At 50.1% G+C, this 24,729-nt stretch overlaps 5 protein-coding genes and 1 long non-coding RNA gene across 13 annotated transcripts; 4 read left to right on the top strand and 2 right to left on the bottom strand.

Annotated features, from left to right (window-relative positions):
- Positions 1-130: 130 nt before the first annotated feature.
- On the top strand, positions 131-2,883 carry LOC116861060. Its single transcript, XR_004381403.1, has 3 exons — positions 131-404; positions 1,359-1,492; positions 2,837-2,883. It is a non-coding gene; the product is annotated as an uncharacterized LOC116861060 (long non-coding RNA).
- On the top strand, positions 2,884-6,362 carry LOC116861057. The gene is given in 8 exon segments (XM_032847524.1): positions 2,884-3,045; positions 3,118-3,201; positions 4,340-4,391; positions 4,464-4,534; positions 4,968-5,123; positions 5,936-6,094; positions 6,173-6,258; positions 6,260-6,362. Coding segments are annotated over 8 exon segments (834 nt in total). The 5' UTR covers positions 2,884-2,889; the 3' UTR covers positions 6,330-6,362.
- Positions 6,363-7,912: 1,550 nt separating this feature from the next.
- Positions 7,913-9,293, bottom strand: SLC35A4 (solute carrier family 35 member A4). The gene has a single exon (XM_032847499.1). The coding sequence runs from the start codon at positions 9,266-9,268 to the stop codon at positions 8,231-8,233; it is 1,038 nt and encodes a 345-aa protein (XP_032703390.1). The 5' UTR covers positions 9,269-9,293; the 3' UTR covers positions 7,913-8,230.
- A 269-nt stretch (positions 9,294-9,562) lies between these two features.
- LOC116861048 (SLC35A4 upstream open reading frame protein) lies at positions 9,563-11,906 on the bottom strand. Its single transcript, XM_032847507.1, has 3 exons — positions 11,763-11,906; positions 10,483-10,581; positions 9,563-9,830 (listed from the first exon to the last, which is right to left on the bottom strand). The coding sequence occupies exons 1-3, from the start codon at positions 11,775-11,777 to the stop codon at positions 9,633-9,635; spliced, it is 312 nt and encodes a 103-aa protein (XP_032703398.1). The 5' UTR covers positions 11,778-11,906; the 3' UTR covers positions 9,563-9,632.
- Positions 11,907-11,932: 26 nt separating this feature from the next.
- Positions 11,933-18,733, top strand: APBB3 (amyloid beta precursor protein binding family B member 3). 8 transcript variants are annotated; one of them, XM_032847495.1, is made up of 13 exons: positions 11,933-12,108; positions 12,869-13,032; positions 13,118-13,194; positions 13,722-13,782; positions 14,031-14,183; positions 14,306-14,433; positions 14,686-14,691; positions 14,845-14,980; positions 15,121-15,205; positions 15,453-15,536; positions 15,804-15,919; positions 16,055-16,246; positions 18,538-18,733. In XM_032847495.1, exons 1-13 carry the CDS (start codon positions 12,000-12,002, stop codon positions 18,685-18,687), a joined length of 1,461 nt encoding a protein of 486 aa, XP_032703386.1. In that variant the 5' UTR covers positions 11,933-11,999; the 3' UTR covers positions 18,688-18,733. The 8 variants fall into 8 exon arrangements, with proteins under 8 accessions (XP_032703386.1, XP_032703388.1, XP_032703387.1 ...); XM_032847496.1 differs by having other exon boundaries at positions 11,935-12,108; positions 18,525-18,655; XM_032847491.1 differs by lacking the exon at positions 18,538-18,733 and adding an exon at positions 17,494-18,049 and having other exon boundaries at positions 11,985-12,108; positions 14,866-14,980.
- SRA1 (steroid receptor RNA activator 1) lies at positions 18,711-24,668 on the top strand. The gene is made up of 5 exons (XM_032847500.1): positions 18,711-18,828; positions 18,955-19,080; positions 23,461-23,666; positions 23,966-24,074; positions 24,229-24,668. The coding sequence occupies exons 1-5, from the start codon at positions 18,804-18,806 to the stop codon at positions 24,438-24,440; spliced, it is 678 nt and encodes a 225-aa protein (XP_032703391.1). The 5' UTR covers positions 18,711-18,803; the 3' UTR covers positions 24,441-24,668.
- The last annotated feature ends 61 nt before the right edge of the window (positions 24,669-24,729 follow it).

The raw sequence follows: 24,729 nt of genomic DNA, 5'->3' as shown, positions 1-24,729 counted from the left end.
CTTGGAACCTTAGGGATGATTCTCACAGGCTCTTGGGATCCCATCTAGCTTCCCACACAGAGGTTCTGGGGGCTGGACAGGACTCTGGTGCTTGGGAATTGAGCTCAGCCTCCCTTCCTCCAGGGTAGTGGAAAATGCCAGTGAGGTGGAGGTGTCTGACTCAAGAGTGGCCTCGGGGCTGTACTTGCAGGCTGCGGGCGATGAAGGCAGGTGAGGACAGAGGGCACCTGTCACCTCCCACCCCCGTCCCTTAGGTGTTTGGCTTGATCCTACCCTCTCCTCCACAGGGCCTGTTCTCTGCTCACTGTCACCATTTCCTGCCCGGGGCCTGATCCTCCTGAGGGGCCTGGGATCCAGGGCATGTGGCGAGGGGCCTTGAGGATCCTGCAGCTCCCCAGAGCCCTGTAAGTCTCATGGAATCTTCTGACTACTTTGGGGAGTGGCGGTTTGTGGGGAGGCTGAAATATGGATGCAGAGACCCAAGGCAGCCCCAGAATGTGTGTGGCTTTCTAGGTTCCCTAATGTGTGGGGATTTTTCTTATTCCCCTAAAATCTCACTCCTCAACTTTTCTTGCCTCCCAGTCTTTCCATGCATCTGTTGTTTGCTCCAACTGCTATTTTTGCTCATTCTTTCATCTTTCAATGTTTTGAGGGACTGTCCTCTAGCATAGCTGTTCTGCCCTGAGAGCATTAGAAGTGATACAAAGCCCTTTTGGGGAAAACCTAAATAGCCAAAACATCAAACACAATTCCTTGGGAACAAGATCTACTCAGCTCTCTCCAGAGCCAAGTACCCCCACCAGAAATGCGGACTGTTGTCTTCAAGACCACCTCTGTGCTGGGGAGGAGGTTGGGGGTGGGGTAAGTGATTAACACCACGGAGAACTCAACATATTTAGGTTGGCTTTCTCTCAGTGAAGCAATCCCTTGGTTGCTCTAAGCCTTGGACTTGGATTGTTCCCCCAAATTCTAGGAAGGTTGACTCTGACCATTTTTGCCAGACCTTTCTGATGAAGGACAGACTCCCAGAGTTCCCCACTCTGCCATTTTTGTGGATGTCACCTTGCTTTGCCATTTTTAATTAGGTGATTAGTCTTTTATTACTGAGTTGTAAGAGTTCTTTAAATATTCTGAATACAATTCCCTTATCCAATAGACAAAATAAATTTTGAACTATGAGAATATATTGTGTAATTTTAAAAATAATAAAATAAAGATCTATGCAAGGCTGCAAATCTGCCTGGTGGTGCACAGAAGTTACTGGAAATAGTCAATCTTTCCATCAGAATGTGATTTGGGCCAGTTTCTTTCCCTATCCATCAGAGGACATCTCTTTTCTTCCTCCCTCCCTTGGGCAGAGATTGCCCCCTGCTGCAGGTATTGGCTGGTAAGGTTATTGGTGAGGAGGTGGAGGGCTCGTTGCCCTGGATTGTCTCGCGGCTCCTGGAAGGAAACAACTACAGTGGCATTCTTCTTCGCCTGGACCCTCAAGGTGGCCTGAGGGGAGGGTGTGGGGTTCTTGGGGAAGCTCTGGGATCTAACTTATGCCCGATCCACCCTCTTACCCAATCAGCTGCAGTCCCAACTGCAGTGCAGAGAGAGCCTGACCCTCTGGGAGGGCCAGGATTCAGAAAGGTTCCCGGATGGCTAGGTTGCTTCAAAGGCTGGAGAGGCAGGGCCAATAGAAAAGCAACCCCCCATCCTTCAGAGACTTTCAACAGTTTACCAAGCATTTTTACACTAATGCCTTTTATTCTTACCACAACTCCATGAGACACATATAACTTAGATGAGGAAAGAAAGGGAAGTGTATGGGGCACCTGGGTGGCTCAGTGGGTTAAAGCCTCTGCCTTCGGCTCAGGTCATGATCCCAGAGTCCAGGGAGTGAGTCCCGCATCGGGCTCTTTGCTTAGCAGGGAGCCTGCTTCCTCCTCTTTCTCTCTGCTTGCCTCTCTGCCTACTTGTGATCTTTCTCTGTCAAATAAATAAATAAATCTTAAAAAAAAAAAAAAAGAAAGGGAAGCGTAATTTATAAACAAGGAAATGAAAGATCAGAGAAGGGAAAGAACTTGCCTGTTTTCACAGACTTATTAAAAATCAGGCCTCTGTGAAATGATATGATGTCAGAGATGTGGGGGAGGCCAACTGGAGGGTACAGATCAAACAAGAATGATTAAGATTTGATAATTATTGAAGCTGGGTGGTAAATAGATGGGTTTCCTGTACTTTGTATATGTTTGAAATTTTCTATAACAAAGGTAAAAAAAGAAGAAGAAGAAGAAGAAGAAGAAGAAGAAGAAGAAGCAGCAGCAGCAGCAGCAGCAGCAGCAGCCTGGCTCTCTGTCTCCCAAACTAACAAACACAAATTAATTTGATTAATATACTCCCAGACCTTGCACTGTGCCAGGCCCTGTGGAGTGAGGAGGATAAATTAGGGCAGTTCATGCCTTCAAAGATAAAGCAGTGAAGGACAAAAGTGTGTTTATCCACTAGCCAGTTTGGTATCATGATTAAGGGCCCAGGCCTTAAGGCCAGACAGAACTGGACTTAAATTTCAGCTCTGCTACTATCAGGAAATTCCTTAACTTCTCTGAGCTTCATTTGCTTCATCTGGAAAATGTGGGAGTAAGACAAATGAGAGTTGCATTGAAGCGTTATGTGGATAAAAAAAGGGAATCCATGAAAAGCCTTAGCACAGTGCCACCAAATACACATAAACGCCTGATAGGTATTAGCTCTTTTTATAAATAATGCTATTAGTAAAAATTAAAAGTATTACAGGTAGTGTGCTTTGGAATCCAGAAGGAGTGATTCACTTTGAATGTCCCCTCACTAGGTGGCTCCCCAAGCTTGCTCTGGGCTGCTCTGTCGGGGGCCGAGGGAAGGAGGATGCAGGCGAAACAGGTGAGGCCCACCCTGTGGGATGCAGTAGAAGAGGCCCGGGCCCGCCGGGCTGGCCTGAAGAGCCTGCGTTCAGGCCTCCTCGGAGACAACCTGACAGATAGTGGGCTCAGCCAGTTGAGCAGGGCATTGCGAGAATTGCAGGTAAGCAAAGTGAGGCCTGGAGGTGCCCCAGAGAGCAATGGCTAGAGCCTACCCTAAACCCCCTCTCCATAGGTAGTAAAAGCCTGGAGCCGGCGCCCAGGGAGCCAGATGCTCAAAAGGGTAAAAGCTGAGGCTGTGAGGCTCCCAGAACTACAGGTAGGTCTTCTTGTTCCACCTCTTAGGAGCCCCATTGATGTCTGCCTTTACAGAGCACTATGAGGTGGCCCTTCCTTCGTTCACTATTTACTGATTCCCAGACATTTATTGACTTCTCACTATGTGTCAGGCATAGTGCTATGCAGACCCTGGGAAATCCCTGTCCTCATGGAGTTTATAATTTCTGGAAAGAAACAATTTTTAACACCATCATCAGTACTGTGAAGGCCCTATCAACACAGGGTTCTATGAGGCATCTAAGTTAGTCTTGGCAAGAGAAGGAAGGAACATTTCATGGAGGAAGTTGATTCCCGAAGGAGGTGAAGAACATTCTAGGCACAGAATATAATAGGCAAAGTCTTGAAAAATTAAGGGAGAGCTTGATCTCTTTGGGAGACTGCAAGTGGCTCATTTTGCTGGAGAATAGTTTGAGGAAGAGTCAAGAGAGAAGGATTAAGTAGTGAAGTTGGGAAAAAAGGGGTGAAGTGGGGGTCAGTTTATAAAGGGCTTTGTGAATTTATTGAGATATTTGGACTTCATCTTGAAGGTCAACGGGGAAAACATAGAATTTTTTTTAAGCAGAGAAGACAACACTGCTTACATTTTTCAGGTGAGCAAACGGCGGCTCAGAGAAGGGATCTGAGCATCTCGGGGTCACTGATACAATCAAAGGTAGCAGAAGGGCAAACATGCCCAAGTCTTTAGACTCAATATGGTACTTTTGCATCAGTTTAGAGTGCATGGCCTCTCCTGTGCAGCAGGGGGCACTGTCCTCCAGGATTTGACACTGTGTGCCTGGACGGCTGCTCCTGTCCACCTCCTGGTCCTTCCCTTTTCCTATTTCCTTACAACTTGTTTTTCTAGCCCTGAGCTCTGGGAATTAGGCAGGGAAGCTCCCATTTATTGAGCAGTGCCTGCCACTTGTGCTTTGGGTGCATTATCTTATTTCATGCTCTCTACAAATTTTGTCAGCTCTATTTTACATGGATTCAAAACACTAGTCATCTGCCTGAGGTCACACACCTGAGAGGTGGAGGGGCTGGCACAGCAATCTGTCTGATTTTAAAGCCCTGAGCTTAATTCACACTATCCTGGGAGGAAGAGTATGGAATTCTCACTCCTACTTTATTCTCAGCAGGTCAGAGATTTAACAGCAAGCCAAAGCCCAGGATTCCAGGGAGAGCCCAAAGGTGGGTTTGGAGTTTGGGGTGAAGCTGGGTATCTCCTCCACCTTTACTGGGCTTAACTGCATTTTCTTCCAGTGGTAGGAATAACAGCATCTCTAGGACTTGGACTCCACCAAAATCATCCTCTTAGGGACTCTGAGGAACAGGTAATATACCTCATGTGCCCCAGAACAGCTGGAAGTTGTTGGGAGAGTAGAGTTGCAGAGCCCAGTTAATGTAGCTACTGCTTCTCTGTCCCAGCATCAGGAAGGAATAGAGAGCTTCTGGCAAAAAGAAGGCCCTATGTGATTCCTAAGGGGGAGGGGGCATAGGAAGGCTATTTTCCTACTGGGTCACATTAAGGGTATAGAATCTTTCAGGCCTCCATGGTACCTATTGGCAGAGCCAGTAACTCTCCTTTCTCCCTCTGACCTCCAAGTCTCTGTCCAGGTTCCAGGCCCTTATAGGACAGTAGGTCCTGGATGTAGTTCTGGGAGCAGCCCTGGTAGTGGGGTTCTGTTGAAAAGCTGGACCCTGAGTCCCAAGGCTGCGAACAAACATGGCTTCTAAGCCTAGACTGATGCCACCTAGGCCTGGCAGGTCCCAGATGTGGCCTTGCAGTTCTTCTTGGCCCAGGCCCGGAGGAAGAGACTGCACGAACAGCACCAAATATGGATCCAAGAGGAACTGAAGCGTTTGGGACAGGAGGAGGTGGTGGCAGGTGACCAGGTCAAAGCCCTGGTGGTTGGAAAGGAGGTAAGGAGGGTCAGGTAAGGGACTTGAGGCTTCTAATTGGTCCAGGCACTATGCTGGGGGTGGAATCCAGCCTCAATCACAATAGACTGGGCCATACCCTCTCTCATGGTCTTCACAGCTTTGTGGGGGACAGATGAAGTGATTTTCAGTGCTAAGTACTGTGATGCAGGGAGCTAAGGGCTTATGGGAACAAAGAGGTGTGCCTGACCCAGGCTGGAGTGGATCATAAAAGATGGCATTTACCGGAGACAAAAAAACAGATCAGCCAGAGGAATTTACTAGACTGAGCTCCGCTTGGGCAGTCTGTACCATCACATAGAGGCACTGAGTAAATATAACTTGTTTGAGCAAATTCAGAAACAAAACTTGTGTCCATGGAGGTGGTGCAGATATGTTCTGAGGACAATACTGTATGAGCAAAAGTCCAGAGGGAAGCAGTGGCAAAGTACAGTCTGGGTAGAACAAATTGTCCATCTGGCGGGTCCTGGCAGGTGCAGGGTCAGAGATGAGACTAAAGAGACCAGTGTGTGCCATGCCTCTGAATTTGGACTTTACCCTAAGAGTGACAGCAAACCACTGAAAGGCATTTGTCATCTCAGTTCTGTCCCTCGCTAGCCATGTGAATTTGTGCAGGTTAGGTCACTTCTCTGATCCACGGTTTCCAAATCTATGTACCCGATTTGGAAAACTAAAATGGCAACTACCCCATATGGTTTTTTCACTGGAGAAAGTGAAATAATACACATGAAGTGTTTAGAAGAGAGCCTGGCACACAGGTAGCACTGAACAAAGAATATGTATTATCACTGAAGGCCTCCAAGGAGAGGCAGAGATGGCTCCGGGAGCAGACGATGCTGAGACTGCGGCTGGAGGCCCTTCAAGCAGAGCAGGACACTTCGGAGCAGGACCTCACAGCCCTCTATGACCTGCACGTGCAGGCTGCCCGAGCTCAGACACGCCACATGCTGCAGGTCAGTGAGGTCAGAAGGCAGGCCTTGAAATGGTTCCAAGGCTGACTGGCTGACAAGCATCTCTCAATCTGGGCACAGGTATTCCGAGCCTGGCGAAGGCTGTGGGAGGAGCAGGCCATGACCACAGAGCATCACCACCGCAGCCTACTGGCTGGTGTCCTACAACATCAACCTGGCCACGCAGAACCAGGAGCTCCAAGCCCAGAACCAGCAGCTTCAGCAGGGAGTAGATTAGGCTGAGGCCAATCGTTGGCAGATTGATGCCCTGGGGAGGGATCTGATGATCAGTAATCCTGCAACAGCAGCTTCCTTTCTCTTCATTCTTAAGGGGCTTAGAAGGGAGAGGGAGGGAGGACACAACCACCAAGCTAACCTTCATTATGGATAATTAACAATACCACTAACCAGGTCTCACTGTGCCAGTCCCTGTTAGGCACCTAATACCCATGACTTCATTTTATCCTTTCCTGCTACCCTATATAGTGGTAGATACCATTTGACCCCCATTTCAGAGGTAAAGCTAAGGCAACTAAGGCTTGGAGAGGTTAAGTAATTGCCCAAGGACAGTCAGCTAATAAGTGACAGAGCCAGAATTCGAATTCAAGCCAGGCTGACCATAGTTCTACACTGCAGACAGTGGTTCACAAGATGCAGTGTGTACTGGAATCATTTAGAAAGTTTATTAAAGAACAAGAAAAAAAAAAAAAAAGATTCCCAGACCCTACCCTACTTCCTAAGATTCTCCAATAGGTCTTTTTCCCTCTTTTTTTTTTTTTAATTTAAGTTTAGTAGGTATTCTCCCACAGGAGCAGGGATAATGTTCCTCTGGCCATGAGGAGAGATGACACAAAGGAGTATCAATGACAGAACCAGAGGAAATGAGAATCAAAACCACACTGAACCCATGAGTTCTCTATCCTAAAATCTAGTTTGTCTTGCCAGGACCAGTACCTTCTATTCCCAAGAATCCCTCCAAATTCCCCAGCACCCTAGTTTTATGCTTCAGAGAAATTTGTAAAGCTCTATGACAGAGAACAGTCTCTACTCCATGGAGCCCTGAAGGAAATAATGCTCCTGTATTTTCTCCTAGTAAGTTACTCCAGCATTAAGACATTCAAGGTCCAAGATGAACAAAATTATGTTTGAGTGAAGCTACATGGCACAGAAGGCGCAGGACTATCATAGCCAACTGCAGGAACCACCTGCACCCCAGAACACTTTATTAAGACTTTATTGCTTACACAGTTAAGAGACACTGATTGAGCGACACCAAATTTCCCTGTGCCTGGTTCCAGGTCACTCTGTGTAGAGCTTCCCTAAACTGTTGAGAGCTGGGACACTGCCAGGCAGAGGCAGGACCCAGAGTGAGAAGAATGGTACCTCCTAGGAGCTGTAGAAGGGGCAGTGGGCTTTGAAAGGGCCCTTGGGGTGAGCAGAGAGGTCAGGAGTGTAGCCTTAAGCCAGGGCCCAGGGGCAACATTCCCTGAGATGAGTCAAGCTCCAGTCCTCTCTGGGGTTTCCAGAACAAAGGCTGGGTGGGTGTGGAGAGCAGCACTTTGGAGGGAGCATGGGGTATTGTCTCCAGGTGTTGCTGGAGCTGGGAAATTGGAAGGGTGGCCTCGGTGATTGGAATAAAAGGGGTGGCAATTGGGCTTTCCTGCATTACAGTGAGGGATGAATGTCTCTAATGAGGGAGTCATGTACCAAAGCTGGGCTGAAGTACCCCGTACCAGGCCTGGGAGCAATGGGTCTGCTGTGGTGACCGCTGGTGGCGAGGAAAGCCAACTGTTGCCCATGCCCCCCATTCAAAAAATTGCATGCAAGATGAGGCAGGGAGCCTCCTCCATTGGGGGTGGAGTCATTTCTAAGGCCTAGGTATTGATGCTCCCCCAATCCTTAGTGTGGATGAACTTCTGAGACGTTTCTTTACTCAAACCCAGTCTTTAAGTCTCCTGAAGTAACCCTTTGTTCACCCACCTCCAGAGACTAACCTGGCTGCTCTCACCTCCCCAGCTTTTGTCACAAGGCACTTGTTACAGGGCTGGCTTCTGAGGAAGGGTCGGGAGGCCTGGGAGGTGGCTCTGACGGTGATGCCCTATCTACAGAGTCAGGAGTCTGGGTGGAGGGGGTCAGGGGCTAGTGACTGCCATAATAGAGGCGCACAGCCAGACCAATGAGCAGCGTGGCCAGGAAGAAGGCAGCCGTGAGCTGCAGCCGCAATAGGGCTGCTGAGAGCACGGCATTGACCACCAGTGAGCAGGACACAACGAACAGGCGTGTGATGCTGCTGCCGTGCTTCATGACAGCTGACATGAGCAGTCCATTCAGTGCCTGGCTCAGCACCACCAGCGCTGCCCATCCGGAGAAGCCCTCCAGGAGGCCCGGGCCGGGGCCACCACCTGCATGCAGACCTAGGTTCAGGAGCACACCGAAAGTGTAGAGGAAGAGGTTCTGAAGGGCGAGGGGCAGCCGCTGTCGCTTCATAAGCAGTTCTGTGTACACGGACGACAGGCCTGAGATGAGGCAGTACAAGATGAGAAGCAGCAGTCCCAGTGGAGTGACATGCAGGGGCATGGGGCCAGCAGCAGCTGCTGAAGGCGGTCCAGGAAGTGTGTTCCCAGGGTCCTGGAGGCCACCAGCTGCATAGCAGGCCCCCGCTGCCATCAGCAGCAGTAGTGCTAAGCCCTGGCGGGCAGAGAGGCGGTGCCGGAGACATAGGCAGTAGAACAGGGCCGTGCTTCCGATCTTGAGATTGCTCAGCACCTGGTAGGTGCTGGGGTCCATGTAACGTTGAAGATAAATCACCAGGTTGTTGTTAGCGCCGTAGAGTAGGGCTGATAGTGCAAAGGGGGCAGCCTGGCGCCATGGAGGGGCCCCCTGGGGCCATGCTTGCCAGCCCACCAAGAGGGAGAAGGCGCACAACAGTAGCTTCGTCAGCTCGGTCAGCAGCACAGCTGAGGAGGGCCGAAAGGGCACTCTGCCATTCACATGGCACAGTGCCAGTAATGGGGCATGAGCACCATACATGGCAGTGGACAGGAGTAGCATCAGGGTCCAGCGGGCCTGCCTGGGACGGCCCAGGCCTGGTGTACCCCCGTCCTCTACACTCATGCCCAAACCAGACCCTGGCTGGCCTGGGTAGCTAGCAAGGGGGCAGCAGGAATTGGAACACATTTGGGTAAAATCAGTATGGAGCCAGCGCCTAGGAGGGAGGAGTTGTGGGACATCGCTAGACAGAATACTGAGAATCAGAGTCAGCTGCAAACTCCACAGTCAGGGCTGGAAGAGGAAGGGGCTGGTGGCCCTAAAAGCCACAATCTTGGGGCCAGTCCCATGGGGTTAAGGAGGGGCGTCCAAACTGCTGGCTGATAAGCCACTCTTTACCCTCTGCAGGAAGGAAAGCAAGGACGAAGGCTGTGGGCAAGTTGGAGATGGCAAAAGGGTGACAAGTGGGGAAGCCAAATATGGCATCTGTGGTTGAAAGACCTCTACCTGCAGGCCTGAGGTGCTCATCCTTCCTCCCCCATGGGATCCAGAGCTAGTCAGGCCCCTTTCGCAATGACCGAAGATAGTCCCTCAATGTCTTCTCCACATTGGGCACGGCATATGCTTGAGCTGCGTAGATGCCAGTGCAGGTACCCACAGCAAAGCCCAATACTGCGGATGCCCTCAGTTTGGCCACCACATAGCCGGCTAAGAAGCCCTTGAGGAATGGGGAGGACATGAGCGAGCCATCCTGTGGAGTAAAATGAAGGAAGAAACTCAGCCAGGGTCTCCCTTCTCAAGCTGGCCCTAGATCTACTCAAGCTGGCCCTCGAGCATCCCACCACTAGCTCCTCCTTACTCTAAAAAGCTGCAGTATTGTCTCCAATGATTTTCTCAAGGTTCTGGAGGCAGAAAAAGAACCTAGAAGTCCTCATCACACAATCTCAGAACACGGTGGTTAGAAGACTCCAAGGACAGAATCCTACCCCCACAAACCTACAGAGGAATCGGACCTGTCTGCTTCTCCAGCCTCACTTCCTATCATGCTCTGCATTACTGCCCATGTTCATACTCCCCATGTTCATCATGCTACCTCCAACCATGAGAGCTTTGCATATATTGTTTCATCTGCCTGAAATGTTCTCTCCTCTCCTCTTTACCTAGTTAACTTCTACTTAGGATGCCAGTTCAAGTGTCATTTTCTGGTTTTTTTTTTTTTTTTCGTCATTTTCTTAGGGAAATTTTCCTTGGGGTCACAGAGAACCCACCTCAATAACCATTTGCTGAATAAATCTTTAGTACCCATTCAAAAGCATATAGGGCAATACATCCCAAGGGTGGTGGGATGGGGAGTCAGGTGGGGGGGGGGTGGGGGAGTGGTAGGCAGGTGCATGCAACTTTACCTGGCTCACACCACTGCTGACTTCGTCTTCTACACGCTGCTGCAGGCGTTCCAGCTGGTTCTTTAGAAATGCCAGGTCCTTAAGCTTGGGCAGAGAATCCTAGAACAAAAAAAGAAGTGGACTCCAGCAGATTAACGCAGCCCCATTCCCTGCTCAGGTCTATCAGAGGCTGGGTGGATGGGGCTGTGAGCATGAGAAATCTCAGCTTATAAAAACTTCCTGAGGGGCTCCTGGGTGGCTCAGTGGGTTGGGCCTCTGCCTTCCGCTCAGGTCATGATCTCAGTGTCCTGGGATTGAGCCCTGCATCGGGCTCTCTGCTCAGCAGGAAGCCTGCCTCCCACCCCCCCCTGCCTACTTGTGATCTCTGTCAAATGAATAAAATCTTAAAAAATAAAAAGTAAAAATTTCCTGAGATGATAGTGGTAATGAAGAAAAGACATTCAAAAGTGAATTCCCACGGGGCCACAGAGGGCGTGATAGCTGGGATCTGCATCTGTGAAAACCATTACAGAATTTTATAGAGCAAGAAGTGTGTAGGGAGGCAAGAGGAACAGCTATGACCCTTTCAATTAGATTTATCAGGCTGACTGCCTCGATTATAGGCTGCCTGAAAGTGGCAACCAGCTCGTCTTGCCTACTGGATCCCCAAGCCTAACACAAAGACTGGTAAGTACTTAGTAAATATGCGGATGGTGCTGAACTTCAGACTGAGAGTGAATAATGGCGTGAGGCAGTTTCCTGGACGCCCTTGGGGTAAATCTGATTTCTGCGCCGACTTCCCAAACTGAATGTGTGACTGGATGCGCTAGCTGGGGTGCGGGTGGGGTGGCTGTCTGCAGAAGTGCGGGTAAATGAATTGAGTGGCTCTGATCATCTCGAAGTATGAAGTTCAGTGTAAGCGCAAGAGAGTTTGAATGAGAATGTGCGTATCCTTGTGGCTTGGAAACATCGTGTTTCTAGACATGAAATTTCGGGGGGGCTGGGGAATGCAAAAGGGTGAGGATGTGTCAGGGTGAAGTGTGTCTTAGTGTGTGCCAGTAATTAAGGATTGTGAGGGTCCCAGGAGAGGACACCTGGGAGATGTCCGGCTCTGCTTGCCTCGTGTAGTGCTCCGCTACTCCACTCCCCGGTGTTGAGCCAGTAGCAAGAGTGTAAACCCGACAAGAGTAAAAACCCCATAAAGGGCACCTCTACGCGAGAGGCTCCAGTGTCGCCTCTCCCAAGGACCAGAACGGTGTGAAAACGACCCCACATTGCAGATAACCCCCACATTCACTCACCTTGTCATCCGCCATCTTCCCCGCCGAACTTGTGGCGCAGGCGCAGCCCCGCCTCCCACTTGCCAAGTGCTACGGCCATCTTTACTGAGGGCGGAGGCACTTCCGGGGCACTTTTGGAAAGGGTGCCGGTGCTCTCCCCTCGCCGGAGCCCCTGTGGTCTCATTCTTTCACGTACTCTCATGTGACCCGTCCGGCGCGACACAATTTGTGTGTCCGCGCTCACACGTCCCGGGCGCGATGAGCTCATTGGTGCGCATGGGCGCCCTGCGCACGTTCGTCTTTCTGGTCGTCCGCCCCTTGATGAGCTCACAGTTGCGCCGTGATGTCAGCGGGGGCGTTGGCGTCGGTGCGTCTTTTCCAGAGCCACTCTCGGAAACACCGACCCAGTTGGCGATCCAGAGGCCTGTTTACACGCGCCACCCCTTGGCGGGCGGTGCTCCTCAGGCTTGTCCTCTCCCTCCCCTGAGATCCGGCTCTTACCCAAGCTCGTATTTGTGCGGCGCGTTTTGGCCTGGCCAGCGCAGAGAGGCTGGGCTTGTGAGCACAGCAGCTCCGGAGGTCGAGCTGGGCTGAGATTGCGGGCCGGCAAAAGCCGGCGGGGACGCGGTCGGGGCTATGCTGGGCAAGGATTACATGCTGGCCATCATTCTGGTCAACTGCGATGGTGTGCACGGAGGGGCCCGATGGGAGGATGGGTGCTGAGGTGGAATGAGGGAGTTGACGGGGTATATCTCAGGGTGAGGACCAGGGGACAAATGAACCCTGGATCTTCGCACTCTAAAGGACCTCCTGGCCCTCCATCCTAAGGATTGTCCCGTTTGGGATGGAGGGAGGGTTCTTTTATTTTTAAATTTTAATTTATTAATTTGAGAGAGAAAACACAAGTAGAGAGGAAAGGGAAAAGCAGGCTCCCTGCTAAGCAGGAAGTCCCACATGGGGCTGATTCCAGGACCCTGAGATCATGACCTGAGCCTAAGGCTGCAGCTTAACGGATTGAGCCATCTGGGAGCCCCCGAGGGAGGCTTCTGTCAGGGTTATTCTGAACCCACCAATATGCCTTTCCTCTCCAATCTCGTGATTCCTCTCCCCATCCCGTGTTCCTGTAGATGACTTGTGGGGGGACCAGAGTCTTGAGGGGGAGCCAGGACTGCCCCCTGGCTGGAGGAAGATACGCGATGCTGCAGGTACTTACTATTGGCATGTACCCAGTGGCAGCACCCAGTGGCAGCGCCCAACCTGGGAAACAGGAGATGGAGAGGACCCAGGCACGGTAGGTGGAGTGTGAGGAGGGAGGCTGAGCCCTCATGTGGATCTAGGCCTACTGCCGCCACACTGACTTAGTTCCCTCTTTACAGAGGACGGAGAGGATTTGGGGACTTCGGCCCCCCAAGGGGAGATCCTTCTCTAGCCTGGAGAGCTCATTGGACCGCAGGTACCAGGGATAGGCCAGGCCAAATGAAAGACTTGGGGTTCCATGGCGTTCAGGGATGCAACTGGACTCTCCTTCTGACTTTAAGCCCAGGTTCTTAGCTCTGTCCCATTTCTTGAGTTAAGACTCTGTGTTGCTGTGTGTTTTGCTACGTGTTCTTCCCTATTCTGGGTACTGGTAAATCATGTTCTAGATCTTGGCCACTGTACTGAGCTCTTTCCATGGGAGTGCCTGTCCTGTGTTTTAGAGAGTCTTGTCTCAATTTGGGGTTCTGGTCCATGTTTTGGATCCTGTTCCCCGGTTGCAACTTTTATTCTATGTTCTAAGTTTTGAATTTTTGTTTGAATTTAAACCACACTCCATGTTACATTTATTTAATATATCCTGGGCCCTCTCCCACTCTGGTTTTGTATTTGGGGTACTGTGTTCTGGGTCTTATCCCACATTTCATGCCCATTGCTTATCCAGGGCTTCCCCACTGTCCCTTGTGTAGGAAGTGTGGTCACTTTACAAGCTCTGCTCTCTTCCAGGAACTCTCTGTCCTGGTATGGTGAGGAATCCTACATCCAGAGCATGGAGTCAGGGGCTAAGGTAGTGTCTTGGGCCTGAGGGCCCAAGAAATGGTTTTGGAGGTGGCGGATTGTTCTGGATTGTTCCAAGGGAAAGGTTAGGGGTGGGACTGGGCTGAGAAGAGGTGATGAAGGGTGAAAGGAGTGGGTACCAGAAGGTTTATGTGTGTGGAACCCACGACATCTGCCATCCTACTCTACCTCCTGTTCCACTTCCACATCTGCCTCCACTCACTCATGGCCCTCCTGTCCTTTCCCCTAACCCGTCAGTGCTTTGCAGTCCACTCCCTGGGTTGGGTAGAGGTACCCGAAGAGGATCTGGTACCAGGAAAGAGCAGTATTGCAGTCAATAACTGCATCCAGCAACTGGCCCAGACTCGCAGCCGTAGCCGCAGCCAGCCCCCAGATGGTGTCTGGGGCGAGGTGAGCTGGCTGGCCCTTCAAGGGATTCAGCCCAGGGCCTAGCGGAGAGAGTCGTTGCTGAATTGCCTGTTCTTGGTGGCAGCCGCCTTCATCTGAGTTCTGCACTGACCTTTCCTTTGCAGGGCCAGAACATGCTGATGATCCTAAAGAAGGATGCCATGAGCCTGGTGAATCCTCTGGACCATAGTCTGATCCACTGCCAACCTCTGGTGCACATCCGTGTGTGGGGTGTGGGCAGCTCCAAGGGCCGGTGAGGACCCCTACATCCCCCCAAGTGAGAGTTGCTCCTCCCTCCCTCCTGCAGGCTGTGATCCCCACTGATGCTGATCCTCTGTACTTGAACCCCTGGACACAGATCCTCTGACATGGACCCAAGCTCTGCCTCCCCTGCCTGGTCCAGCTCTGGTTGGGGAGGGTGGGCCCAGCTCAGCAGGGACGGATGGGGGAGAGCCTGAGAGGCTGGGCTGATTCTCTCCTGTGCTCCCACATGCTTCCGGAACAGTGACAGGTGAGCGACAGCCTAGTGCCTTGAACCCCAGCCCTGACCTCCCGATTCTATCCCCACCATGTTCCTTGCCTGACTTTCCAGTTTCATGCAGACACTACAGGTCCCTTTTCCTACCCAGCCTCTACCCTACCCCAGTTTCTGTCCCTGCCCCAGCCCCATCTCTGACCCTGCCAGGGACTTCGCTTTTGTGGCGGGTGACAAAGACAGCTGTATGCTCAAGTGCCACGTGTTTCACTGTGATGTCCCTGCCAAAGCCATCGCCAGTGCCCTGCATGGGCTCTGTGCCCAGGTAAGAGCCAAGAGTGGGGCAGGGAATGTGGGTATGGAGCTGGTGTGAAGCTTCCAAGGTGGTTCGGTCAGGGAAGTATTGGCTGCCTTAACCTCAGTTCCCCTGTCCCTTAATCTCCTGCTGGTTGCATTGTGTTTCAGATCTTGTCAGAGCGAGTGGGTGTCAATGGTGATTCCCCTTGCTCCTCCCTAGACCCCATTTCCCCTGAAGACCTACCACGGCAAGGTATGGAGAGGAAGGTCCTGCATTACAGTAAGGGGATACTTCCGTGAAAGTCTGGGTTGCTTAGCTGTTGTAGTTTAGTCCTTCCCTGGAGATGCGGGACTTCTGATGTGTACTGGTTCCAGGGATCCCAAACTCTGAATTGAAGGAGCATCCATGGCCTTCCTTATTCTGTCTCCAGTTCTTAGAAGGGTGGGTGAGGGGGTCATTGAGAGAGTGCCCAGGCCAACTTGCTGTGTGTGCGTTTCAGTGGAGCTGCTGGATGCAGTGAGTCAGGCTGCTCAGAAGTATGAGGCACTGTACATGGGGACCTTGCCAGTCAACAAAGCCATGGGTGAGGACTGAGCTGGCTGAGGAGGTGGGCTACATGAGGTCGGGGAAGGTGGGTATGGTAAGATCTACCATCATTTCTCAGAGTGCTCCCATGGCCCTGTCTGGTCTAGAATGGGCGATCCTTCCCAACTCAGGATTCTAAACCCAGCCCCAGCCCTTCCATTGCCATCTCTCTGAATCCCAAGTCAGAGAGGGGCCTAGACACTCCCTGTAGATCCCTTCTTTCTTTATGTCTGGGAGACATTATGGTGGGCATGTCCCCCCCCAGGCATGGACGTGCTGAATGAGGCCATTGGTACCCTCACCACCCGGGGGGACCAGGATTCCTGGGTCCCTGCCATGCTCAGTGTGTCTGACTCTCTAATGACTGCACATCCCATTCAGGTACCAGAAGAAGGTGAAGTTGGGGGCTATGCAGGGGGTGGGAGGGATGCTGAGGGGCTCATTGCATGCTATTGGAAGAACTCACTGGGTCCAGCCAGTGGCCGGTCCTCTAGTGACCAGGCCTGGTGTGGGCAGGCAGAAGCTGGTGCAGAGGAGGAACCACTATGGCAGTGCCCTGTGCGCCTCATGACCTTCATTGGCGTTGGTCGTGACCCTCACACCTTTGGCCTCATTGCTGACCTGGGCCGTCAGAGCTTCCAGTGTGCAGCCTTCTGGTGCCAGCCCCATGCAGGGGGACTCTCTGAAGCTGTGCAGGCGGCTTGCATGGTGAGTTTTGGGTGGGAATGGGTAGGTGGGGTTACCCTGCAGCTGCTCTGTACTGGTGACTGGGGCTCGGGATTGGCAACCTCCAGAAATCACAAACAAGTAATCCCAGGGCTGATTGTAGTAAACTGCTCTTTTATTTGGCCCTCATGCTGTTTTTAGTAAGTTTGAGTTAGTTGCTAATATTTAGAGCTAGGACATCTCACGTATTAACTGCTATTCCTGTTTCTCTTAAAATAGCAGAACCTCTGACACTGGGTCCACACATACAAATTTTAACATTCAGCTGAATTGTGTAGGGGTTGTTCGCAGTAGGGTGGGCACTATTTCTCCTGTTTGTCTCAGGTTATTTTCTGACATCTGTGGGCACTGGAATGTGGGATGCTTGCAGTCTGAATTCATTTTACTCTTTCCTTAACAAACATGAGTGCCTGCAGGGTACCAGGCACCATACTTGATCCCTCACAGAACACTCAGGTTAGATCAGAGACAGACCAGAAGGCAGTTGTACACCACAGGAAGATGGAGGAGACCGCCCATTCCTGAAGGCCACCTGGAAGAGTTGATAGAAAGCTGAGAGTTGAAGGTCCGAGGAAGAAGTTAGGTAAAGGGGATTGGGACAGAAGGTGTGCCAAATACAAGGACGCCCAGTTGTGAAGATGAGAGCAATATGAGTGGATTATGGTATCTAAAAGAATCTAGTGTATCTGGAGCGACAGATGAAGTGAGAGAAGGGGGCAGAAAAAAACAGCGAGTCATAGAAGAACTTAGAGATTGTGGTCATGAGTTTACTTGTCCCAAGTCACTTTGAGCCATTGAAAGGTTTTGAGCAGTGAATTTAAGTTTGTGGATCAGGAAGACAGCTTAAGGTATATTATACGTAAGTTTGAATTCCAGTTCTATCATTTTTTTGCCTAGGTGACCTTGGGCAAGTCATGTATAATCTCTCTGAACCAAAATTTCCCCATTTGCAAAATGGTGATAACACCTCATAAATAACTTTGGATTAAGTTAGGTTATGTGAAGCATGTAGCACAGTGTCTAGCCCTCCTTAAATGCTCAGTAAATGTCAAATTTTCTGTTTCTGTTATTGAGCTCCCTGGGAATGCTGTAGGGGCTCCAGTTGGGGCCGACTACCAGCTTTATTCGACTACCAGACTGAAGCCATGGCCAGTTGCCTCTTCTGCAGAAGCTTTCAGGGAGTCCAGGGGCAGAAAGGAGCTGGATCCTCACATTCCCCTTTTCCCTAGGTTCAGTACCAGAAGTGTCTTGTGGCCTCTGCAGCTCGAGGCAAGGCCTGGGGTGCCCAGGCCCGTGCCCGCCTGCGGCTCAAGCGGACCAGCTCCGTGGATTCCCCAGGAGGTCCCCTGCCGCTCCCCCTGCTCAAAGGAGGGGTTGGGGGTGCAGGCGCAGCCCCTCGAAAGCGGGGTGTCTTCTCTTTTCTTGATGCCTTTCGCCTGAAGCCCTCTCTGCTCCATATGCCCTAAATTAATCCAGGACTGGGTAAGGAGGCTCTAGGTCCATACCCAACTCTGTACCCGTTCATTCTCCAGGGGCCTGTAGCCTCTCACTCCTTGAAGCCTTCTCTGCCTGCTCCTCTGGCTCTTGCCTACCCTCTGTTTATTGCCCAGTTTATTAAATGTTGATAGGGATGACTGAGAGGCCCTGCACCACAACCCAGGCCCCTGGCTGTCCTTTCCCTGGGTCCCCGTGTTCCTTGCCCCTGTCTGGCCCTGGACAGTTGGCTCTACCTCAGCAACACTTTATAGCAAAATCAGTACAAATAAAAATCCCTCAGTGACCTCACTGGGTGTGAGTATATTGGGCCTGGGACAGGGTTGGGGGTTAACGCCTGTGTGAGGTGAGTGTCTGTGTCTCTGCTTGGTGTTGGTGGCTGCCTGTAGTCACATGAGGACTTGGTGTGGTGGAAATCTGATTTCATTCGTTCAACAAATGTATTTTCTGAGGTCTGTGTGCTAGACAGTGTGGATATAAAATATGGGTTGCACCTTCAGAAGGGGAGATGAACAAGCATTACATGAGGTAGAAGGTAATAGGTAGTACAACTAGGAAATCTCAGGGTTGTGGAGGCTCCAGTGAGATTCTTAACCTAAGTACTGAAAGGAAATCAACACTAGTTACTGAGCCTAGAGAGTATAAATGTGCAGGGCCGTAGACAGAGGTGAGGTTCTAGAGTTCCACCTCGCTAGATCACACAGGGAAATTTGTGGGGCAGGAGTTTCTGGTGGTTAACATTTACTCCTGAGAACAACTGTGACAGTTTGAACCTACAGGGGATTAGGACTCCTAGACCGCCGCCTTTTGGAAAACAGCCCCCTTCGGTGCCTTGTGATCAGGGCCCCGATGCCTCATTAGCTGGAGATTTCGAGTACTTTAGGGAGCTGCGGCGGCGTTCCCACAGCGGCTCCTCCCGGGATTTCTGAACAGCGATACGACGTAACGGGCTCCTGTCAACCAGCCGGCCCCGGGGTGGCACCCGCTCTGGTGAACGGCCGCCCCGGAAGTGACGCGCTGTGCCGCTGGCCTTGCGGAAGTGGAGATGGCGGAGCTGTATGTGAAGCCGGGTGAGCGTGGCCAGCGGCGTGGGGTCGCTGGGTCGTCCCCCTACCCATGCTGAAGGCAATTATTGCATGGGGGGTGGAGCCTTCGTCTCTCCGGGGCTCGCTTCACATGTCCCCTCACTCCCGCAGGCAACAAGGAGCGTGGCTGGAATGATCCTCCGCAGTTCTCCTACGGGCTGCAGACCCTGGCTGGTGGACCCAAGCGCACGCCGCTCACCAAGAGGGTCGCCGCTCCCCAGGATGGCTCCCCCAGAGGTGCGTGGGGCCCCTGTGTGCGGAGACCCGCCGAGAGGGCGGTGCCGGGGATAAACTTGCCCCGAGGGCCCTTTTTGCTCCTCTGAGGGCTCTCTGAAAGGAGCTCCATAAAGGGGTACAGGGCAGGCCCTTTTCCCGGCTCCTTCTCTGCTGCCTATGTCAATAAATGGTAAGTTTCAGTAGAATCTCTCTTTGCTTTATATGTAGGTGAGCTCATCCAGACCTATGATTTTTTAATAGTTTTTATTCCCAAAATGTTTCCACATTTTATTTCCAACCTGAATACCATAGCTATATATTCATTTGTCTTGTGCTACCTCTTCATTTGGTTGTCTGGTAAGATCCAGACTTAATGTGTTCATTCATTCATCCAGTCAGTGTTATCCACTGAGCATCTCTGAGCCAGGCACTGCTTGAGGGCAAACTAGACAGCAGTGAACAAGACAAAAAGGTTTCTATTTTCATGTCTGTCTCCAAAGCTAGGCTATACTCTAGCTTTGGAAATAGATTAAGTAGTGGTAAGGGCTCTGCAGAGAAAACAAGGTAATGCAAGAGTGACTCTGTAACTAAGGTGGCTGAGGAGCTGACATTTAAGCTAAATGGTTAAAACCTAGCCCAGCAAAGATCAGGTGCAAGAGCATCCCATATGCAGTAAACAGTTAGTGCAAAGGCCCTGAGAACAAGTTTGGCAAATTCAGAGACTGAAGGAATACCTAATGGCCAGAGGACAGTGGGTTAGGTAGAGAAATTACAATCTGAGGAGTAGGCAGGGGCCAGATCATAGCAGATTTTATAAAGCATGATAAGGAAGTTTGTATTTTAATCTGGGTAAAGTTGGAAGCCATTGAAAAGTTTAAAGTAGAGAGATACCTTTACTTCCGAGCATGTCCTGCGTGAACAACTGAAGCTATGGCCCCCCAAAAGGGGCTCGGATTTAGCTCTTTCAGCACCCCTATGTTATCAGTACTCACACTGCAGAGGAATGACACAAACCAGGGTTTTAAAATTTTTTTTTTTTTTTTTTTTTAAAAGAACGAACAAGTTGGGGAGGGGTAGAGGGAGTGAGATTCCCAAGCAGGCTGCATGCCTAGCACAGAGCCTGATGTGGGGGCTCAATCTTATGACCCTGAGAGATCATGACCTGAACCGAAATCAAGATTTGGATGCTAACTGAGCCACACAGATGCCCCACAAACCAGGGTCTCATAATCTTGGCACGACTGACATTTTGGGCCAGATAATTCTTTGTGGTGAGGAACTGTCCTGTACCTTGTAGGATATTTATAGCACTCCTGGTTTCTACCCACTAGATGCCAGTAGCATTCACCCAGTTATGGCAGCCAAAAGCACCTCTAGACATTTGCCCCTGGGGGCAAAATCTCCCCAGCCTGAGAAACAGTGACTGATGTACATCTTAAAAAAGATCACTGTGCCTGCTATATGAAAAAACAGATTTTAGTGAAGATGTGAAAAGGCAAGTTAAGAGGCTATTTCAGTAACAGGAGCAAGATTTAACAATGATTTGAACAAGAGGGGGAGTATAGAGGTAATAGAAATTGGATGGATGTAGCATATGTTACTGAAGCAGTCAGTAGGAACAGATAGGTGAGAGAAAGAATGAATGTAACAGACTTTTCGCTTGAGGAACTGGCTGGTATTGTTCATAGGTATGGGAAACCAGGGAATGGGGGGGCAATATAAGTTTGAGGGGAGGGGAAAAGCAAGCTTTGTCTTGGACATGTTAAAATTTGGGCTGCTACTGCGGGGAGGAGAGGTCTAGGCCAGAATTACAGAAATGAGTCTTAATTGTATGGATCGTGTTTGATGTTGTGGGCTTGAATAAGGTTACTTAAGAATGTGTGGAAAGAGGACTAAAGGAGGTTCAAGATGGAGCCCTAAGGCTCCCTAGCATTTCAAGGTTGAGTAGAAAAGGAATTACTAAAGGGGCTTGAGAAATAGCTAAAGTTGCAAGAAGAAAAGTGCAATTTACTCAGTAAAATTTTGACTCAACCAACCATGATGGATGATGCTGAGAGGTCAGGACAGAGAGAGAAAAGGGACCTTGGCTTTGCCGAACTAAATTGTGATAATGTGGTTACCACAGAAGCAGTCCACGGAGTAATGAGAGTAGAAATGCAGCTGGATGGGCGGAAAAGAGAATGTAAAAAGAAGTAGAGAGACTATACACTATATAGCTCATTGAAGAAATCCTGCTGTGAGACAGAAATGAGGCTATGCCTAAGGATGGAATGGGAGGTAAGGGAGGATTTTTGTTTTTAAGATGGTAAACACTAGAGCATGTCTGTATGCTGATGGGATGATTCTCTAGTGGGAGAATTGGTGGGACAGGAAAACAGGGTAGCTGCAGGAGAGAAGCCTAGAGAAGACAAGAGGCTGGTATTAGTATAGCTGGAAAGATGGCCTCTGATAGGAGCAATAAACTTTCATCCATTAGAGGAAGGAACATGGCCCCAGGTACAAGCAGATTAGTAGAACTGGTGGTGAGGAGATGAGAGTTCCTGTTTAATTACCTCCCTTTTCTCAGTGAAATATGAGGCAGTGTTGGATGTAGAATCCAGGGAAAGGAAAAGTAGGGGGAGAAGACAAAAATTCAGAGAGAAAATGTGAGAAGAGTTCTGAAGAATGGAAAAATGAGGCAAAGGATGAGAATTCCAGGCAGTGGTGGATACCTTTTAATATCTGTACCCAAGAATTTAAAGTGTAACTCAACAGCATGGTTCTGTTTTTCCTTCTAACAAGTGTGGGCAAGTTGGGTTTACCAGGAAAGTGGGACCATGGGAGGGGATAAAGTGAGGTAAGAGTGTCTATAAGGGAGTGATTTTAATGCATGAAAAACGGATTGATTGGGCTGGAAAGACAGAGGTTTTGGAGATGGCACAGTGTTAAGAACAAGGCAGGGAGGAGTGAGAGGTTGAGGAAAGGTGGGAAAAATCATCATTGGAGGTGAGGAGCTTAAACTGAGAGGCCAGACGAGAAGATGAAATAATCATCCGTGTGAATGTTGATGCCTAGAATCAAATGACTTTTCTCTTTTTTCATAATGCTTTCCACCATCCCATTACTATAGGCAAAAACCAAGAGTCGTCCTTGACTCCTCTCTCCCTCACTCCCAATCCGTAAAGTCCTGTTGCTTCTTCCTCCTAAATAAATCTCAGAGCACTCTGTTTCACCTCATCTGCTCTCTCTCTAGTCCATTCCGGGGTTCTCTTTCCCGGACTACTCCATTACCTTCCCAACTATTGTCCATGCCTACCATTCTTGATCTGTTCTCATCTATTTTTCACAGACCGTACAGAGTGAATGTCTTAAAAAACACGTCTAGTCACATCACCCCCTGCTTTTGTAAACCTACAGTGGCTTCCCATTACCATTAAACTCAAGACCTAACGCCTCCAAAGCCCTATATGGCCTGACTCCTGCTTGCTTCTCCAGAGATAACTAATACTGCTTTCTGCAGTGTTAATAATTTCCAGCCAGACAGGGCTGGTCTGTGTAACTTGAACAAGTCAGGACTTACCCTGGCTCTTAGGCACTGCTCTTACCTCTGCCCAGTACATGATTCTTTGTGGCTGCATCTGCCTCATCCACTAGCTATAAACTTTGTGAACTGAACATTTTGCTATACAGTAATCTGGCAGTTGCACCTATATTCTTAGTCATCACTGAAGTCTTGTGACGTAAGTGCTCCTTCCATGAGATCCCCATTTTATAGAAAAGGAACCCAAGCCCAGAGGTTAACCTGCCAAATGCCACATAGTGGGTGAGCAAGGATAAATGCAGAAGTCAACCTCAGAAGGCCTTCCTTGAACACACAGTTTGGTGGTTCCCTGTACTATACCCCTTTCTCAAAAATTTTATTTATTTTGAGAGAGTGTGTGTGCTAGAGTTGCATGAGTCGTGGAGGGACAGAGGGAGAGGAAGAGAGAATCCCAAGCAAGCTGACTCCATGCTGAGTGCGGAGCCTCGTTCGGGGCTCCCTCTCACAATGGTGAGATCGTGACCTAAGCCAAAATCAAGATTCCACAGCTTAACTGACTGAGCCACCCAGGTGCCTTACTATTTCTCTTTATTACATCATGTTTTCTTTGTAGCATGCAACATAATTTGGTAATTTTCATGTGTGTGTGTTGTTTTCTTTCCCTAGAATTTCTGTTCCAAGGTCAGGAACCTAATCCATCTGGTTTACTACTCTGTCTCTGCTGCCTTGCACATTGTCTGGCACACGGTAGAGACTTCAAAAATATGTATTTTTGAGTGAATGAGTTGTCCCAGAGAATAGTGCTCTAGAAGGGATGAAGTTAGAGTTGAGCTTTTTACCTGTTTCAGCCATATTTGCTTGATTCTGCTTTACCTTTTCAGTCCCCACCTCACAGACTTCTCCTGGGCCTCCTCCAATGGGGCCTCCACCTCCTTCCATTAAGGCTTTCGGGCCTCCACCCGCCGGGAACTGTCCTGCCTCCATTGTGGAGCCAGCAAATTTCGCAGTCATCGAAGCTGAAACTTTGCTGGAAGATGTGCTCAAACCTTTGGAAGAGGCACTGGAGGACTGCCGTGGCCACACAAAGGTAATCCACCTTGGCATGCCAGTGGGGGATAAAAGGACTGTGGTCCTTTGTTTTCTTGTAAAGTAGCACTACAAAATGAATTTCTGAGGATCTGACAAACTGTGGAGATTTTAAAATTCTAGCCATATATGCGCTTTTCTTGGGAGGAGATCTGTAAGTTTTCTCAGTGGGGCCTCTAACCAGAATTCTTAATGTGTTTCTCTGGGCCAGAGAAGGTGGGTCCACTTCCTGTTTGGTGCTGCCTTTCCCCTCCCCCGTTGGGCTAGCAGGGCTGACTTGGAGGGGCTTCTGTCTCTTAGAAGCAAGTATGTGATGACATCAGCCGACGCCTGGCTCTGCTGCGGGAACAGTGGGTTGGAGGGAAGCTGTCAGTGCCTGTGAAGAAGAGGATGGCTCTGCTGGTGCAAGGTATGGGTAGGTCTTTCCATATAGCCTAGCTCCCTCACCTTGTCGTGGATGGCTGACCTGGAAGAGATGCTCAGATTCTGACTGGTTGGGATGAGAGGACTGAGAGCTAGGTCTCTTGCCCCAAGCTGTTTGTTTACCTCCTCTCTTTCCTCAGAGCTTTCAAGTCACCAGTGGGATGCAGCAGATGACATTCACCGCTCACTCATGGTTGACCATGTAACTGAGGTCAGCCAGTGGATGGTGGGAGTTAAAAGATTAATTGCAGAGAAGAGGAATCTGTCTTCAGAGGAAGAGGCCAATGAAGAGAAATCTATAGCCACAGCTGAGGAGAACCAGACAATACCAGGTGTCCAAGAGGCTCCATAATCCTGGATCCTGACCCACCTCACACCATTTCCTATGCCTTGGCACAGAGGCCTTCTCTCACCTGGCTCCCTCTTACCATTTGGGAGACTGTCTGCCTCCTTTGGATCCTTGGCCTTATCCACCCACCTCTGGGGGAAGAGGTGTCAGCCACCTGGGCCACAGGGAAGTCACCTGTTACCCATAACATATGCATTTCAATAAAAACATCTTAATAGTGGGCCCTGGGTAGGAGAGAGAAGCCCTTCTTGTGCCAAACAAGTTGCTTGTGATGTCCTTGACTGCCTTGCTC

This window comes from Lontra canadensis, unplaced genomic scaffold (genome assembly GCF_010015895.1).
Source record: "Lontra canadensis isolate GAN:19392208 unplaced genomic scaffold, GSC_riverotter_1.0 scaffold189, whole genome shotgun sequence".
Taxonomy (NCBI): domain Eukaryota; kingdom Metazoa; phylum Chordata; class Mammalia; order Carnivora; family Mustelidae; genus Lontra; species Lontra canadensis.
Note: the sequence above shows the minus strand (reverse complement) of the source record. Positions and strands in the feature narration are given on the sequence as shown.